We start from the raw sequence: 13,833 nt of genomic DNA, 5'->3' as shown, positions 1-13,833 counted from the left end.
TTTTTCACACTTCATAGTTTAGTACACCCTTAAATCTATGTTGGCATGGTAACTAGTGATAACAGTGGGAAAGACATTCTAAGTAACAAAGGATATCTTATGCAGAAATGCCTACTTTGAAGTGTTACCATCAGGCACGTAGCATCGTTTTTTAAAGTGGGGGGGCCAGACTCATCCAAAAAATCTTGACAAGCAAAAAAGAGAATTTTGAATTTTAATAGTATATCTATATATCTTCAATATTAATTCAATTTCACTCCTAATTTCATTTTTTACCATTCTCCCCAAAAAGGGGGGGGGGTCAACTCCATGATAATTCAATTTTTTATATGTTTTATAAAAATTTGTTGCTGCGAGAAAAAGTGGAGGGGGGGGGGGGCAGGCCCCCCTGATGCTTCGTGCCTGACCATAGCAACTACTCAGAATAACATCGTTTGATTTTAAATCATAAATATTCAAACCTAAATACTGCAGTAGCCCATGGTGCTTTTATTTAATTTATAGTTGTGCAGTATAGGGATTAAGAAATATAAAATTGAGAACACAATTTTAATAAGTCAGTGGTTTTCATTTAAAAAATTCATTATTTAGTATACCATGTGTACAGTGTAGTCATGGCAATGGATACACAAAGCAACCAATTAAGCTTTTATCCTTATATGGGAAAAGCCTACCAATTATTTTACCATAGAACTCCATACAAACGTTATGACCTCTCAGTACTTTACTATAATAGTGACAGTCAAATTTTTGGTATGACTAGAAACCTCAATTCAAGATCTTTCAGGAAATTAACAAAAAATATAGGGTCCCTTGGCGTTTATAGGTCAAATTTGCAGTTGTTTACAACTTATAGAGATCGGCAGTAAATGTCACTCTACATAAAAAATCAACCCCCACCCCTACAATTTTTCCTAGTGTTGCTATATTCTTTAAAATATTCCCCCATTCCATCATTTATTTTAAAAACTAATATTTTTACTACAAAATGAGAATTGTCACATACCTGAATTCAGCCTATCACTTAACGCCTACCCATTCATTCCTTATTATAACTTTTCTCTGTAAACATCCGGGGGTTTGGTACTCTCATTCCTATATTACTATAGCATTGAATGATTTATTTTTGACGTCGTCGTGTCAATAACTGCCGTCAGGTGTGCAGACAAATTGAATAACGCGCATTAGCGCGTTATGATAATTTGTCTGCTCAACTGACGACAGTTATTGACACGACGACGTCAAAAATAAATTTTGAAAAACCATTTAATGCTTATATTTACATTCACTTACTGGTGAAATTAATTATTAACTTAAAAAATCGAAACAAATTGCAGATCATGGAGGGAGAAAATTAGTAACAGCAAAAACAGCTGTTTTACAAAACTGGTTTGAACTGGTTATGACATAGATTGTTGAGTTGAAATCGATGAGCATGACAATATAAACCATAAAAAATATTTCTTGAAATTTTGCCTTTAAAAATAAATCCACTTTATTGTTGAATGATTGTAAAACGGGTTTTTACAACTTATATGAAATATATTTTTTATGCGATAACATAAAAATCAATGTTTGGGAACTACTTTTGTAAATCGCATGTAAATTCATACGCAGTGAATGGGTTGTTGCATTTAAAGGCATTTAAGATTACAGAATTTAATGGAAAAACACAGTAGAATGTAAATATATTTAAATATTTCATAAAACGAATGAAATAAACTTGTATACATTAGGTAAAACTGGATTGCGTCAATTTTTTTCCTTTTTTCAACATAGAAATTGTATTCTTACTGAATATAATCAACACTATTTTATAAATAAGGAAGATATTCAAAATGCTACAGGGCGGTTTTTTTCGACGTTGACAAGCTCAGTTTCTCAATTCTATAGAGTTAGAATAACTATAAATCTAGATACAATTGTAAAAATAGAGCACTATCTAATAATCCTTTTTATCGATTACATTACATTGTACATTTATCTGCCCACTAAGAATCTTTACAACCAATGTATACAGATATTACGATACTTATGATAATTTGTAATGCGTGATTATAATATCATTAGTACATGTTCATTCTTGATTAGTTTCATCCCTAACAGTACAACACGAACAAACAAACCTTCTGCCTAACAAACGCACGCGCAAACACCCTCATGTACTCCTTTATTTCCATGATATGTATAAAATGTAACAGACAAACAAACATTTACCCACACTACCTCGACTTGCAGGAAATCTCAGAACTACTGTATATCATATACATAAATTTGATTAACAACCTCATAAAGAACGTATCTAGGGTTAATGTACCATGATGCTGTGGTGGGTATAAGGAATTTTATTTCGTCAAGTACACTTAACAAACAATAACGTAATTCTATAGTTTTCTGACCAAAAAAGTTTCACGTTCATTAACACAAGAAACAACAACTATTTAGAATAATTTCATTCTTTCCAAACATATTCACTTAAACGAGAAACAATCACTTACACCACTTACACCATAACTTTCCAGACAATCCAGACAAGAACAACAAACAAAAAGTAAACCTGTTAAACAGGCAGAGGCAAGGAGTAACCTTTAGGGCCATCACTACCGACCTGTATCACAGATTTATGTTTCTCTACGTTATTTAACGCCCGGTCAGGAGGTGACGTATATTGTGTTTGATTGTCTAAATACCCAGTTAGTGATTTTGGTACTTTTATTACAGTTATATATGGCGGCGATTCCTGTGGTTTTTTGGTGTTGATATTTTCCATATTTTGATATTCATCACGTGACGACGTTACGGTGTCGTTTGGTACAGGTTGTGTTAAAGATGCTGTTTTTGAAGGAGGTACTCCGTTTTCATACAAACCCTCTCTCTCTGTGTAACCCCCGTTGCTGAGTTGTTCCGAAGTTGTGCTGTTGTGATCATTTATTTCCTCCATCTCATACATATTCTCCTTCTGAAATTCACCGGGCAAAATAACTTCATCATAGATACTGCTGTAATGTTTGTAAGTCCCTTCAGTTGCATCCTTGTCTTTATTTCTTCTGAGATTAGAAAGTAGATTTCCTCGCCTACAAATAAACAATAGGTCCATTGGCCACACCGTTAACATTAGTGATGTCTATATCAGTGGTGTCGGATAAGCTTGAGTTGTGAGCACAATATTGCTCTTGCTTTTCATAATTTTAACAAAGGATGATGTGATATACCGCTCCCTATAAATTGACCAAAAAATCTATTTCGGAATTTCTGCTTCATATTTATGTACTCTGTCTTTGATTTTGATATATGTACCATCTTAGAACCCTATTTTATCCCCAATATAACAATATTAATCAGTGAGAAGATACTATAGTATGCATCAATTTCGACGGAAGGGGGTACCCCTACCGTAGAAACGATGCATACTATATATATTGTGAATGTACAATGTACTTGTACATTCACAACCCATAGATTTTTACCTCCGCCCGACATTTCAAAAGCCTTCAAACTATGCGAGCACAATATGGTTCATTTTTCTCTTTCGGTTTGTCAATGTATTTTATCATAATCTATTTATTTGTGAAAGAAGGAAAAATTGCCTCAGTACGTTCACATGTAATGTTTTTAAAAGATGAAAACCTATCATAAACTGATGTTTACCTTGTGCGAACTCCCTTAACTTTTCATAGAGTAACTCATATGTATGACGCGAGGTAATCGTAACCCACGAGGCCTCATATGCCATAATTTTCATTTGGGCGAGTACCTTTTTTAGCTCACTTGAGCCAAAGGCTCAAGTAAGCTTTTCTGATCACAATTTGTCCGTTGTCTGTCGTTGTCGTCGACGTCGTCGTAAACTTTTCACATTTTCATCGTCTTCTCAAGAACCACTGGGCAGATTTCAACCAAATTTAGCAAAAAGCACCACTAGGTGAAGGGGATTCAAGTTTGTTCAAATGAAGGGCCACGCCCTCTTTAAAAGGGAGATAATATAGAATTATTGAAAATTTGTTGGTATTTTTCAAAAATCTTCTTCTCAATAACTATTCGGCCTGAAAAGCCTAAACTTGTGTGGAGGCATCCTCAGGTAGTGTAGATTCAAGTTTGTTCAAATCATGGTCCCCGGGGGTAGGGAGGGGCCACAATGGGGGGATCAAGTTTTACATTGGATTATAGAGAGAAAATCTTTAAAAATCTTCTTCTCAAAAACTATCAGGCTAGAAAAGCTCAAATTAAAGTGGGACTATCATCAGATAGTGTAGATTCAAGTTTGTTCAAATCATGGTCCCCGGGGGTAGGGTGGGGCCACAATGGGGGGATCAAGTTTTACATAGGTATATATAGAGAAAATCTTTAAAAATCTTCTTCCCAAAAACTATTAGGCCAGAAAAGCTCAAATTAAAGTGGATGCATCCTCAGGTAGTGTAGATTCAAGTTTGTTCAAATCATTGTCCCTGGTGGTATGGTGGGGCCACAATGGGGGAATGGATTTTTACATAGGAATATTTAGAGAAAATCTTTATAAATCTTCTTCTCAAAAACTATTAGGCCAGAAAAGCTCAAATTAAAATGGAAACATCCTCAGGTAGTGTAGATTCAAGTTTGTTCAAATCATGGTCCCTGTGGGTAAGGTGGGGCCACAATGGGGGGAATCAAGTTTAACATAGGAATATATAGAAAAAAATCTTTATAAATCTTCTTCTCAAAAACTATTAGGCCAGAAAAGCTCAAATTAAAATGGAAGCATCCTCAGGTAGTGCAGATTCAGGTTCGTTCAAATCATTGTCCCCAGGGGTAGGGTGGGGCCACAATGGGGGGGATCATGTTTTACATAGAAATATATAGAGAAAATCTTTAAAAATCTTCTTCTCAAAAACTATTAGGCCAGGAAAGCTCAAATTAAAATGGAAGCATCCTCAGGTAGTGTAGATTCAATTCTGTTCAAATCATAGTCCCTGGGGGTATGGTGGGGCCACAATGGGGGGATCAAGTTTTACATAGGAATATATAGAAAAAATCTTTAAAAATCTTCTTCTCAAAAACTATTCGGCAAGGAAAGCTCTAATTTGAGTGGAAGCATCATCAGATAGTGTAGATTCAAGTTTATTCAAATTATGGTAACCGGGGGTAGGGTGGGGCCACAATGGGGGGATCAAGTTTTACATAGGTATATATAGAGAAAATCTTTAAAAATCTTCTTCTCAAAAACTATTAGGCCAGAAAAGCTCAAATTTGAGTGCAAGCATCCTCAGATAGTGTAGATTTAAGTTTGTTCAAACCATGGTCCCCGGGGGTAGGGTGGGGCCACAATTAGGGAATAAATTTTTATACAGGAATATATAAAGAAAATCTTTAAAAAAATGTCTTTTAAAAACTATTAGGCCAAGAAAGCTCAAATTGGCGTGTAACCATCCTCAGATAATGTAGATTCAAGTTTGTTCAAATCATAGTCCCTGGGGGTAGGACGGGCCCACAATGGGGGTTAAGTTTTTATATATAGAGAAAATCTTTAAATATCTTCTTCTCAAAACTATTAGGCCAGGAAAGCCCAGATTTGAGTGGAAGCATCCCCAGATCGTATAGATTTAAGTTTGTTGAAATAATAGTCCAGGGGTATGGTGAGGCCACAATGGGGGATGGATTTTTACATAGGAATACATAGAGAAAATCTTTAAAAAAAATATTTGGCCATAAAAGCTTAAACTTGTGTAGAGGCATCCTCGGGTAGTGTTAATTCAAGTTTGCAAAAATCACAGTCCCTAGTGGTAGGGCGGGGCTGTGATGGCGGTTTGAATTTTTACATAGGAATATATAGAGAAAATCTTTAAAAATATTCTGGGAAAGTTTTCGGTCCAAAACTCAGTACTTAGTGTGAAAGCACAGGTTATGCAGATTTAAGTTTGATGAAACCATGAATCCCTAGAGAAAAGTTGGGCCACGAAATGGGGGGGGGGGGGGTATATAGGAATAGAGAAAAATCTTCTTACAGGTACAACAACAAAAGGGGCTTGGTATAATTTACCAAAAAAAAGAGGTGGATAAAAATTGGCAGATTTTCAGGGTTTTTTTAGCAAGATCTACTGTACTTAGTTGTCAAGTTATTTTGATACTGTAATGCTAATTTGATCAGAATTAAGGCAATTGTTGCTCAGGTGAGCGATGTGGCCCCTGGGCCTCTTGTTCATATTTACAACAGATGTATTTTCCGATTGCTTAGTATTCCTTCAACCGGGAAGATTTTGTCCACAAATAATGTCCAGTGATATGTAAACGGTCTTTTCCGATCTTCTTAATTTTCTTCTGTTGTTTCATTCAATTATTGTTTTCATTTTATTGATTAAAAGGACAAGGTGATGTTAAAGATATCATCCTTTGATCTTTACCATATAAGAAGGCATTGATTTTTAACAGTTTTCAAGTACAATTTTATTGCTTTTAAGATGTTTTTTTTCATTATTTTCCTCTATATTTTCCTACGATGAACTTTCCACCCATCTTTTGGTCCAATTACATGTATTAGTCCATAAATAAGAACATGTTCAGTAAAAAAAAAATCAAGCTTATTCTAGTCATAGCTTATGATTGTTTTGCTACAGATCTATAGCTCACTGGTCTTAAAAACATGGATTGATAGCTGTTCACATTTTCTTAAACCAGAGAGCTACAGATCTGCAGCTTAAATAAGTTAAAGGGGGCTTTATTTACGCCTTGGTTACAACAGAGGATACAATGTAATGACGAGCCTACCGTTTCCAGATGATTCCAAGGATCACCAAGATCAGGCCGACTATTGTGAGCGATGCTGTGACAGCAATGGCTTTCTCAGCTTTAGATTCTGTAAATAAAAACATTTTACATTTAAATGATTCACTAAACATTATTGCTTTTCTGAATGAAATACGACAACTTGTTTAGCATGACCCAATCATCATTGTATATTTACATAAATTCAAAATAACGATACCAGATTCAGATTGTTTTGCTGACGAACTTTTCCCATTTGACAATGGTACTGTCGTTGTCCGTGTTGTCTGACTAACTGTTGTCGATGATGTTGGAATCTCTGTTGTTATCGCTGGATTCTCTGTTGTTGTTGAAAATTCCTTAGTTGTCGGTAACCCTGTCGATGATGTCATTGAACTTGTATTTGTAATATTTTGTGTTGATTGTGTTAGTGGGTTTTCTGATGATGTTGAAATATCTGTTTTTGTTTCTTGTGTTGTTGTTGCTATTGTCAAAGTTTCTGTTGTTGATGTTAATTTGAGTTCTGTTGTCGTTGATATGGCTGTTGTTGACAGAGTTTGGGCTTCTGTTGTTAGAATTTCTGTTGAAGACGTAGTTTGCATTTCTGTCGTTGTTGCTGGTAGTTCTGTTGTAGACGTTTTTGGAATTACCATTGTAGAAGTACTTTTTGCTTCTGTTGTCGTTGGAATTTCCGTTGTAGAAGTCGTTGGTATTTCTGTTGTAGACGTCGTTTGTATTTCTGTTGTAGACGTCCTTTGTATTTCTGTTGTAGACGTCGTTGGTATTTCCGTTGTAGACGTCGATGGTATTTCCGTTGTAGACTTCGTTGGTATTTCTGTTGTAGACGTCGTTGGTATTTCTGTTGTAGACGTCGTTGGTGTTTCCGTTGTAGACGTCGTTGGTATTTCTGTTGTAGACGTCGTTGGTATTTCCGTTGTAGACGTCGTTGGTATTTCCGTTGTAGACGTCGTTGAAATTAGCATTGTAGAAGTACTTTGAGTTTCCGTCGTTGTTGGAAATTCTGTTGTAGAAGTAGTTGATGTTTCTATGGAAGACGTAGTTTGCGTTTCTTTCGTGGTTGTTGGAGTTTCCATTATTGTTGTAGTTTCTGATGTTGTAATTTCCGTCGTAGAGGTAGAATGCGTTTCTGTTGTTGTTGTTGTTGTTGGTTCGGTTGTAGTTGGTAGTAAATCGGTAGCCTATAAACACACAATGACTATAAGGAACATCCCCAGGAGGAGGGCAAATAAAAGAATTTTAAAATTGTAAACTACATGAACTTACATCGCCACACACTGCGTACGCCGTTTGAGCGGTGCTGTCACAGCCTTTGACTAATACACAGTTCTTCTCACCCCAACATATCTGGCATTCGATAATGACAACATTCTCTTCACCTGGAACAATGAGTTTTATTATACTTTCATGTTAAATACTGAAATCTGATTGGTTAAGACGCAGTTGATAATCCGTTCTATTACCCTCAGCGTTAGCAACTCACTTAGCAACGGGTAACACAACGAATTGTTACATGCACGGAAATTATGCGCGTACGGTTCGCCGTAGAATTCACGTCATTTCTATATAAAAGCAATATAAAAATTCTCCGAAGTTAAGACATTCAGTATAATAAAATAAATAGTGCCTGTTTGGGAGGATAACAGTTGAAATTGACACCCCTCGAAAACCATTGTCGACCACCGCTTCGCGTCGGTTGACAATGGTTTCCTCGGGTTGTCAATTTCAACTGTTACCCTCCCAAACAGGCACTATTTATATAATCCTATCTGAGAAATGACGTGTATAGTAAATATTATTTGAACGTTGTGCTTCAAATGTTTAGCGTCAAACTAGCTTTACCACAGGCATGTATCATCATTTTTGAAAGTGTATGTGTGTGTGGGGGGAGGAGGCAAATCTAAAATTCTTGACAAGCAAAAACAAAGGGCAAGTTCGCCCATCATAAAAATCCTAAATCGTGCGGTATATGTGGTGGGGGGGGGTTACATATGCGTACTATGTACAGTTAATTTCCTGATTTTCTCTTACCGGAAGATGGGAGGGCTGGTGTGAATCCTGTTAACGACCGAAAACTCGTTGCAACTTTTTTTTTACTTAACCATAAAAAACGTGAGACCTCGTCTTGGTGTGTCGTGGTACGATAAGGACCCCCCTCCCCATCTACACGAAGATCCTATTTAGCGTAGTGATACTAGTAGTCTGCACGAGTCACGTCTCGGTCTAGGGAAGACATCAACCATCAGTACACTTCTTATCATTGTAAATCACATTTCAGTTTATTCATGGCTATTTTCTGGCAGGATGTTTAATGATCCAGAAAGAAACACTGATATAACAAAGATGTCAAATAGCAAAGAAAATCAAAGAGGGTAGAATCTTCACTTTTGCGAGATGAAATAGAGATCTTCAAAACACCTTCAGAGGTATTGCCAGAACACTTAAAGAATATGATTTTATGCAAGCGTAACACGCAATTTAATTAGATGAACAATATACATCAACCTTTATTCTTCACTCTTTGTCGTCGTAAATATCAATGTTATATAATACAATATGTGTCTTTCTTACTGTCAAAAAGTTGAATAAATGATTTATGTCATAAATTCAGTAAAAGTGTCATTTTACTTATTTGTTTATTTTTGTAAAGAGTGACCTATTTGTCTAAATACGTGCATGTAAAAGAAACATTGCATGAATTTTGCGTTATATTTGGCATAAAATTTACGTAAGTCATAGAATTAAGTTTTGATCAATAGATCAAAAACATGTGAAATCGTGACGCTCTTTTCCATGTGTAATTCACGTGAGGAATAACATATACACTATTTCTAGAGAATAATCATTTGATTCATTGATGGTGAATATTAATTCACGGTGACCATTTCTCATGCCTGACCTCTGTCCTTGGTGAGGAACACCTGTCTGGCCACCCCCAGCCAGGTCTCCGGTGTGTTACTCCGGATGTCGTACAGCCGCCTACACAGTTTCCCCGAGTCCTCACTCAGACTGATGTTCCCGTACAGGTAACTGTCCTCCGCCTTACACTCGCTCTGTGTCTCAGCCCACGACTTGAAATCCTCCTCATCAGGCGCCATGGACTTGTTGGTTTTACCTTAAAGCAGCAAATTGTTGTATAAACGTAGGAGTTCGTAGAAACATTTAAAGGGGCATGGTCACGATTTTGGTCAAATTCTATTTTTCTGTTTTTATTATTTACAATGCTTTAGAAATGCATTTCTAATGATATTCATTCGTTGATTTATAAGCAAGTTACAGGGCTCACAATTCTTTATCATGTAAACAAAAACCGTGCCCTGTTTTTGTTTACATAGGTTCAATATACCTGTAAAAATCTTTTTCAATCTGATTTGTCTCTCTTTTTATTCATTTTAAGCATAATTAAACAGTTCTTAACTTTTATCACATTCATTTTAGGTCTAAAATTGGAATTTTACATTTTTGACCAAAATCGTGACCATGCCTCTTTAACAATGTTTATACCATTTCAATATAAGATATTTATTTAAATGGTATTCATTGTGTTCTTTTCTTTGCTCACTCTCTGACTGGCATATACGACCGAGATCCTCGGTACAGTTGTCTGTGTGGATCTGACTCCATTGTTCATAACATCCTAATACAACACAGTTGACGGTGATTTCTGTAAAGTAAAAAAAATGTTGAAGTATGAATTTTATTGATTTATATAAGATATGATAATTTATGAGAGAGAGAGAGAGAGAGAGAGAGAGAGAAAATTGTTACCACTCTGTAGAGCATGTCTTGGTGTCGCTTTATACACATTATAGGTGTCGCTTCCCCCGCAGTCGTTCACATGACTCTCGTCGTCAGGGTTACAGCTCCAGTCACAGCGAGATGGGGGCAGGCTGCTTGTCTGGGGAGCAGAGCTCAGACACAAACAGGTTGCATTCTAAGGACAGAAATGTTGTCATCAGTAATTTCTGATCAATAATATCTTAAAGAATGCGTAATGTCAAGTAAAATATAAACTGATTTTTTAGTGATATACTGTAGTTATTAGAAAATCCAAGACAATCAAAGTTGTATTTTCATGATAAAATCTTAAATAATATTCTGATTCACTGCAACAGAAGGGGAAATTCCATGTCCCGCAAACAAAACAATAACAACAGTTTTTAAACCTGAACTTAAAGAGGCATGGTCACGATTTTGGACAAAAATTATTTTTCTCGATTTTAATGTTTATAATGCTTTAGAAAGGCATTTTTAATAGGCGACCAAAATTTGAGTGTCATTCATTGAGTTATAAGTGAGTTACAGAGCTTACAATTCTATGCTATAATGTTTTTGTTTACATTTTGAATGTTGAAGTGAAAATTCCAGTTTTAGACCGAAAATGAATATCTTAAACGTTAGGAACTGTTTATTTATGTAATAAATGAATAAAAAGATAGATAAATCCGCTTGAAAAAGATTTTTTACTGGTATAGTGAACGTATGTAAACAAAAACAGGACACGAGCCTTGTTAACATGACAAAGAATTGTGAGCTTTGTCTTGCTTATAACTCCACGACTGACTCTCATATTTCATTAGATCATTAGAAATGCATTCCTAAAGCATTGTAAATAATAAAAACAGGAAAATAGAATACGACCAAAATCGTGACCATGTCTCTTTAAAGATCGGATGGTCGGGATCACTTTGACCCTAAATTAATCTCCTTGAAAAGAAGAGCTCTGCACAATGATAATATCATATATTATGTGTATAGGGAATAATCAAGTTTTAAAGCTAAAGTACTTGTAATTTTTTTAATAAGTTATTTTAAGGTTGATCTAATGTGTACCAGCAATTTCCTGACCATCCAGCCTCCTCAAGGCTGATTGTGGTACTTGTTAGCGTACCTTTAATGCGAACCGTCCCTGAGATCCGCACCTCTCCTGGCAGAGCCCCAGAGATCCCCTGTCCAATGAGTGGGTAGACAACACGCCCAGACCCTCCACTGACTGGTTGTCATAGCAACCTGACAAAAACAAACTCATAACTTCTATATTTATATAAATTTAGATATAACATGTTCTTTTTGTAAACAGGTTCGATTAAAATAGGACTGATAAGTCAGAAAAATCGACATAAATAAAAAAGATGATTTTTGATTGCAAATACATGTATAGTATAAATTCAATTGATTAAATTGACTTTACAAGCTATAGCATTTGGTTTTTCTTTACATAATAATTTAGTCCATGAGTAGAAAAGTTATAACCAAACTTTGTCAGGTGATCAGATACTAGTATTTAAAATGTTGACTACCCAGTCCCCTTTATCAACAACTGTTGGTTTTTCTTTTACCCAGAACGTGGATCCAGTCTGAGAGACGTCGGTAGTGACCAGTCCAGTGGGGGTACGGCAAGTGTCCCTCAGTGCCGGGGATTAGACTGGACTGATTACGCCGACAGAACGCCTGAGCCTCGGTCCAGGTCAGATTGTTTGCAGATTGGAACAAACATTCCCCTTCAATAACAGTAGAGATAAAGAGGAAGTGCTTATCATAACACGGCGTGTACAATCCCTTAAGTACCGACCCTCCAGCATTCCATCTTAGTATGTATAAATATAAGATCTTAAATTCAAATTCTAATCGATAAGACAATACAAAAATAGGAAACAAGCATCAGGAAGAAAATGCTCTCATTTTTTCAGGAAAATTTATTATCTTAGCGATTTAGACTATTTATGTCTATCTCTTTCGATTTAAGGTAATCTGCAAGTTAACACTCTTATCTTAATCCATCTCCATGCGCTTCAATGAGCAGTCACATTTTTGCGCATCAAAGGAATTTGTTAAAAATGTATCAAATTATTAATAGTCAGGTTTCTCTTTCATAGATTTACATAACTATACTGGTATCAGAAAGAGTTTTGAAAAACAAGATATGAAACTTTATGAAATAAGAATCTGCTTTTGATTCGTGGCCTGCATGATCCGGTGCATACAGGTGTCTACATTGCAGATTTTTCGACATGGCTGAGTTCACAATTCTCACGCAGTAAAACATAAAATTTCATATACTAATTGATCAGGAATTAAGGTGTGACTATATCTTACCTTGACGAAATAAGACAATGCTAGTAAACAAGAGACAGATTTGCCAGGTGTCCATTACCCGTCCTCCCTTCTGGTCGGGTGTTGGTTCTAATAAGACTTCCGTGTTCCTACACTCCCAGTACTCCAGACACAATTTTAGATTTAAAAAGTTGCCTGGACAATAGACGTACGTAATGTGATATTTGACCCTCTTGAATTTGTCACAGTGAGCGAGGGCGAGCATTGAGAGGCGGAATACAGTTCCTTGTAGTATCGAGGGTGAACTAGTGGCCACTCTGATTCATAAACCAAGTGTTACTAATATCTCTTCCATAGTCTATGAAAATCGAGATCCAATGAAATAATATCGGTTTTTTACAATGGCTTCTCCGATCAAGACACGTGCTTGTCTATTATCAACTAGTTTGTTTCGTAAAAATGGTTTTAAACATGATTGCATACGTGTGTCGCCTACAGTAAACAATCCTACTCGAATCTTTTCTATGAACATAATTATTGTCACAGCTAGTAAATATAACAGTACATATATAGATTTATATATCATACGATCTCGTTGCGAGCAGATCTTCCGTCCGACTATTTATAGATTTCCGTTCTTTGGTGTGATTCTGATTTGTATCGAGGTACTGATTAAAAAGTTTTCTACGAAGTATAATCTTTAAACATTTTTCAAGATTCTCCGATCCTCAGCCTCAAAGTATTTTTTTTTTTTTATCATGAAAATGTTATTTATCCTTCAATTTTTATAAAAAGTGTAAAGAGTATAAAAAGAATATTTTTAATGGTATCCATACATTTCATGAAGTTATTGCAACTTTGGCCATGATGAATATTTAAACAATAAAATGCTTTCTTTGATGATTCACGCGGGTTATGAAGGTAGCGACATTGCAGGAAAAATACATAACCCGCGTTAGCAGGTTATGTAAATTTTTCCTGCAATTATCGCTACCTTCATAACCCACGTGAATCATCAAAGAAAGCATT

General features: G+C 35.7%; 1 protein-coding gene across 1 annotated transcript; it reads right to left on the bottom strand.

Moving 5' to 3' along the window:
• Positions 1-262: 262 nt before the first annotated feature.
• LOC128165015 (uncharacterized) lies at positions 263-13,309 on the bottom strand. Its single transcript, XM_052829197.1, has 10 exons — positions 12,847-13,309; positions 12,090-12,251; positions 11,642-11,760; positions 10,519-10,684; positions 10,313-10,414; positions 9,650-9,865; positions 8,017-8,129; positions 6,953-7,931; positions 6,736-6,823; positions 263-3,074 (listed from the first exon to the last, which is right to left on the bottom strand). Exons 1-10 carry the CDS (start codon positions 13,067-13,069, stop codon positions 2,561-2,563), a joined length of 2,682 nt encoding a protein of 893 aa, XP_052685157.1. The 5' UTR covers positions 13,070-13,309; the 3' UTR covers positions 263-2,560.
• Positions 13,310-13,833: the final 524 nt, after the last annotated feature.

Source organism: Crassostrea angulata, chromosome 10 (genome assembly GCF_025612915.1).
Source record: "Crassostrea angulata isolate pt1a10 chromosome 10, ASM2561291v2, whole genome shotgun sequence".
NCBI lineage: Eukaryota > Metazoa > Mollusca > Bivalvia > Ostreida > Ostreidae > Magallana > Magallana angulata.
Note: the sequence above shows the minus strand (reverse complement) of the source record. Positions and strands in the feature narration are given on the sequence as shown.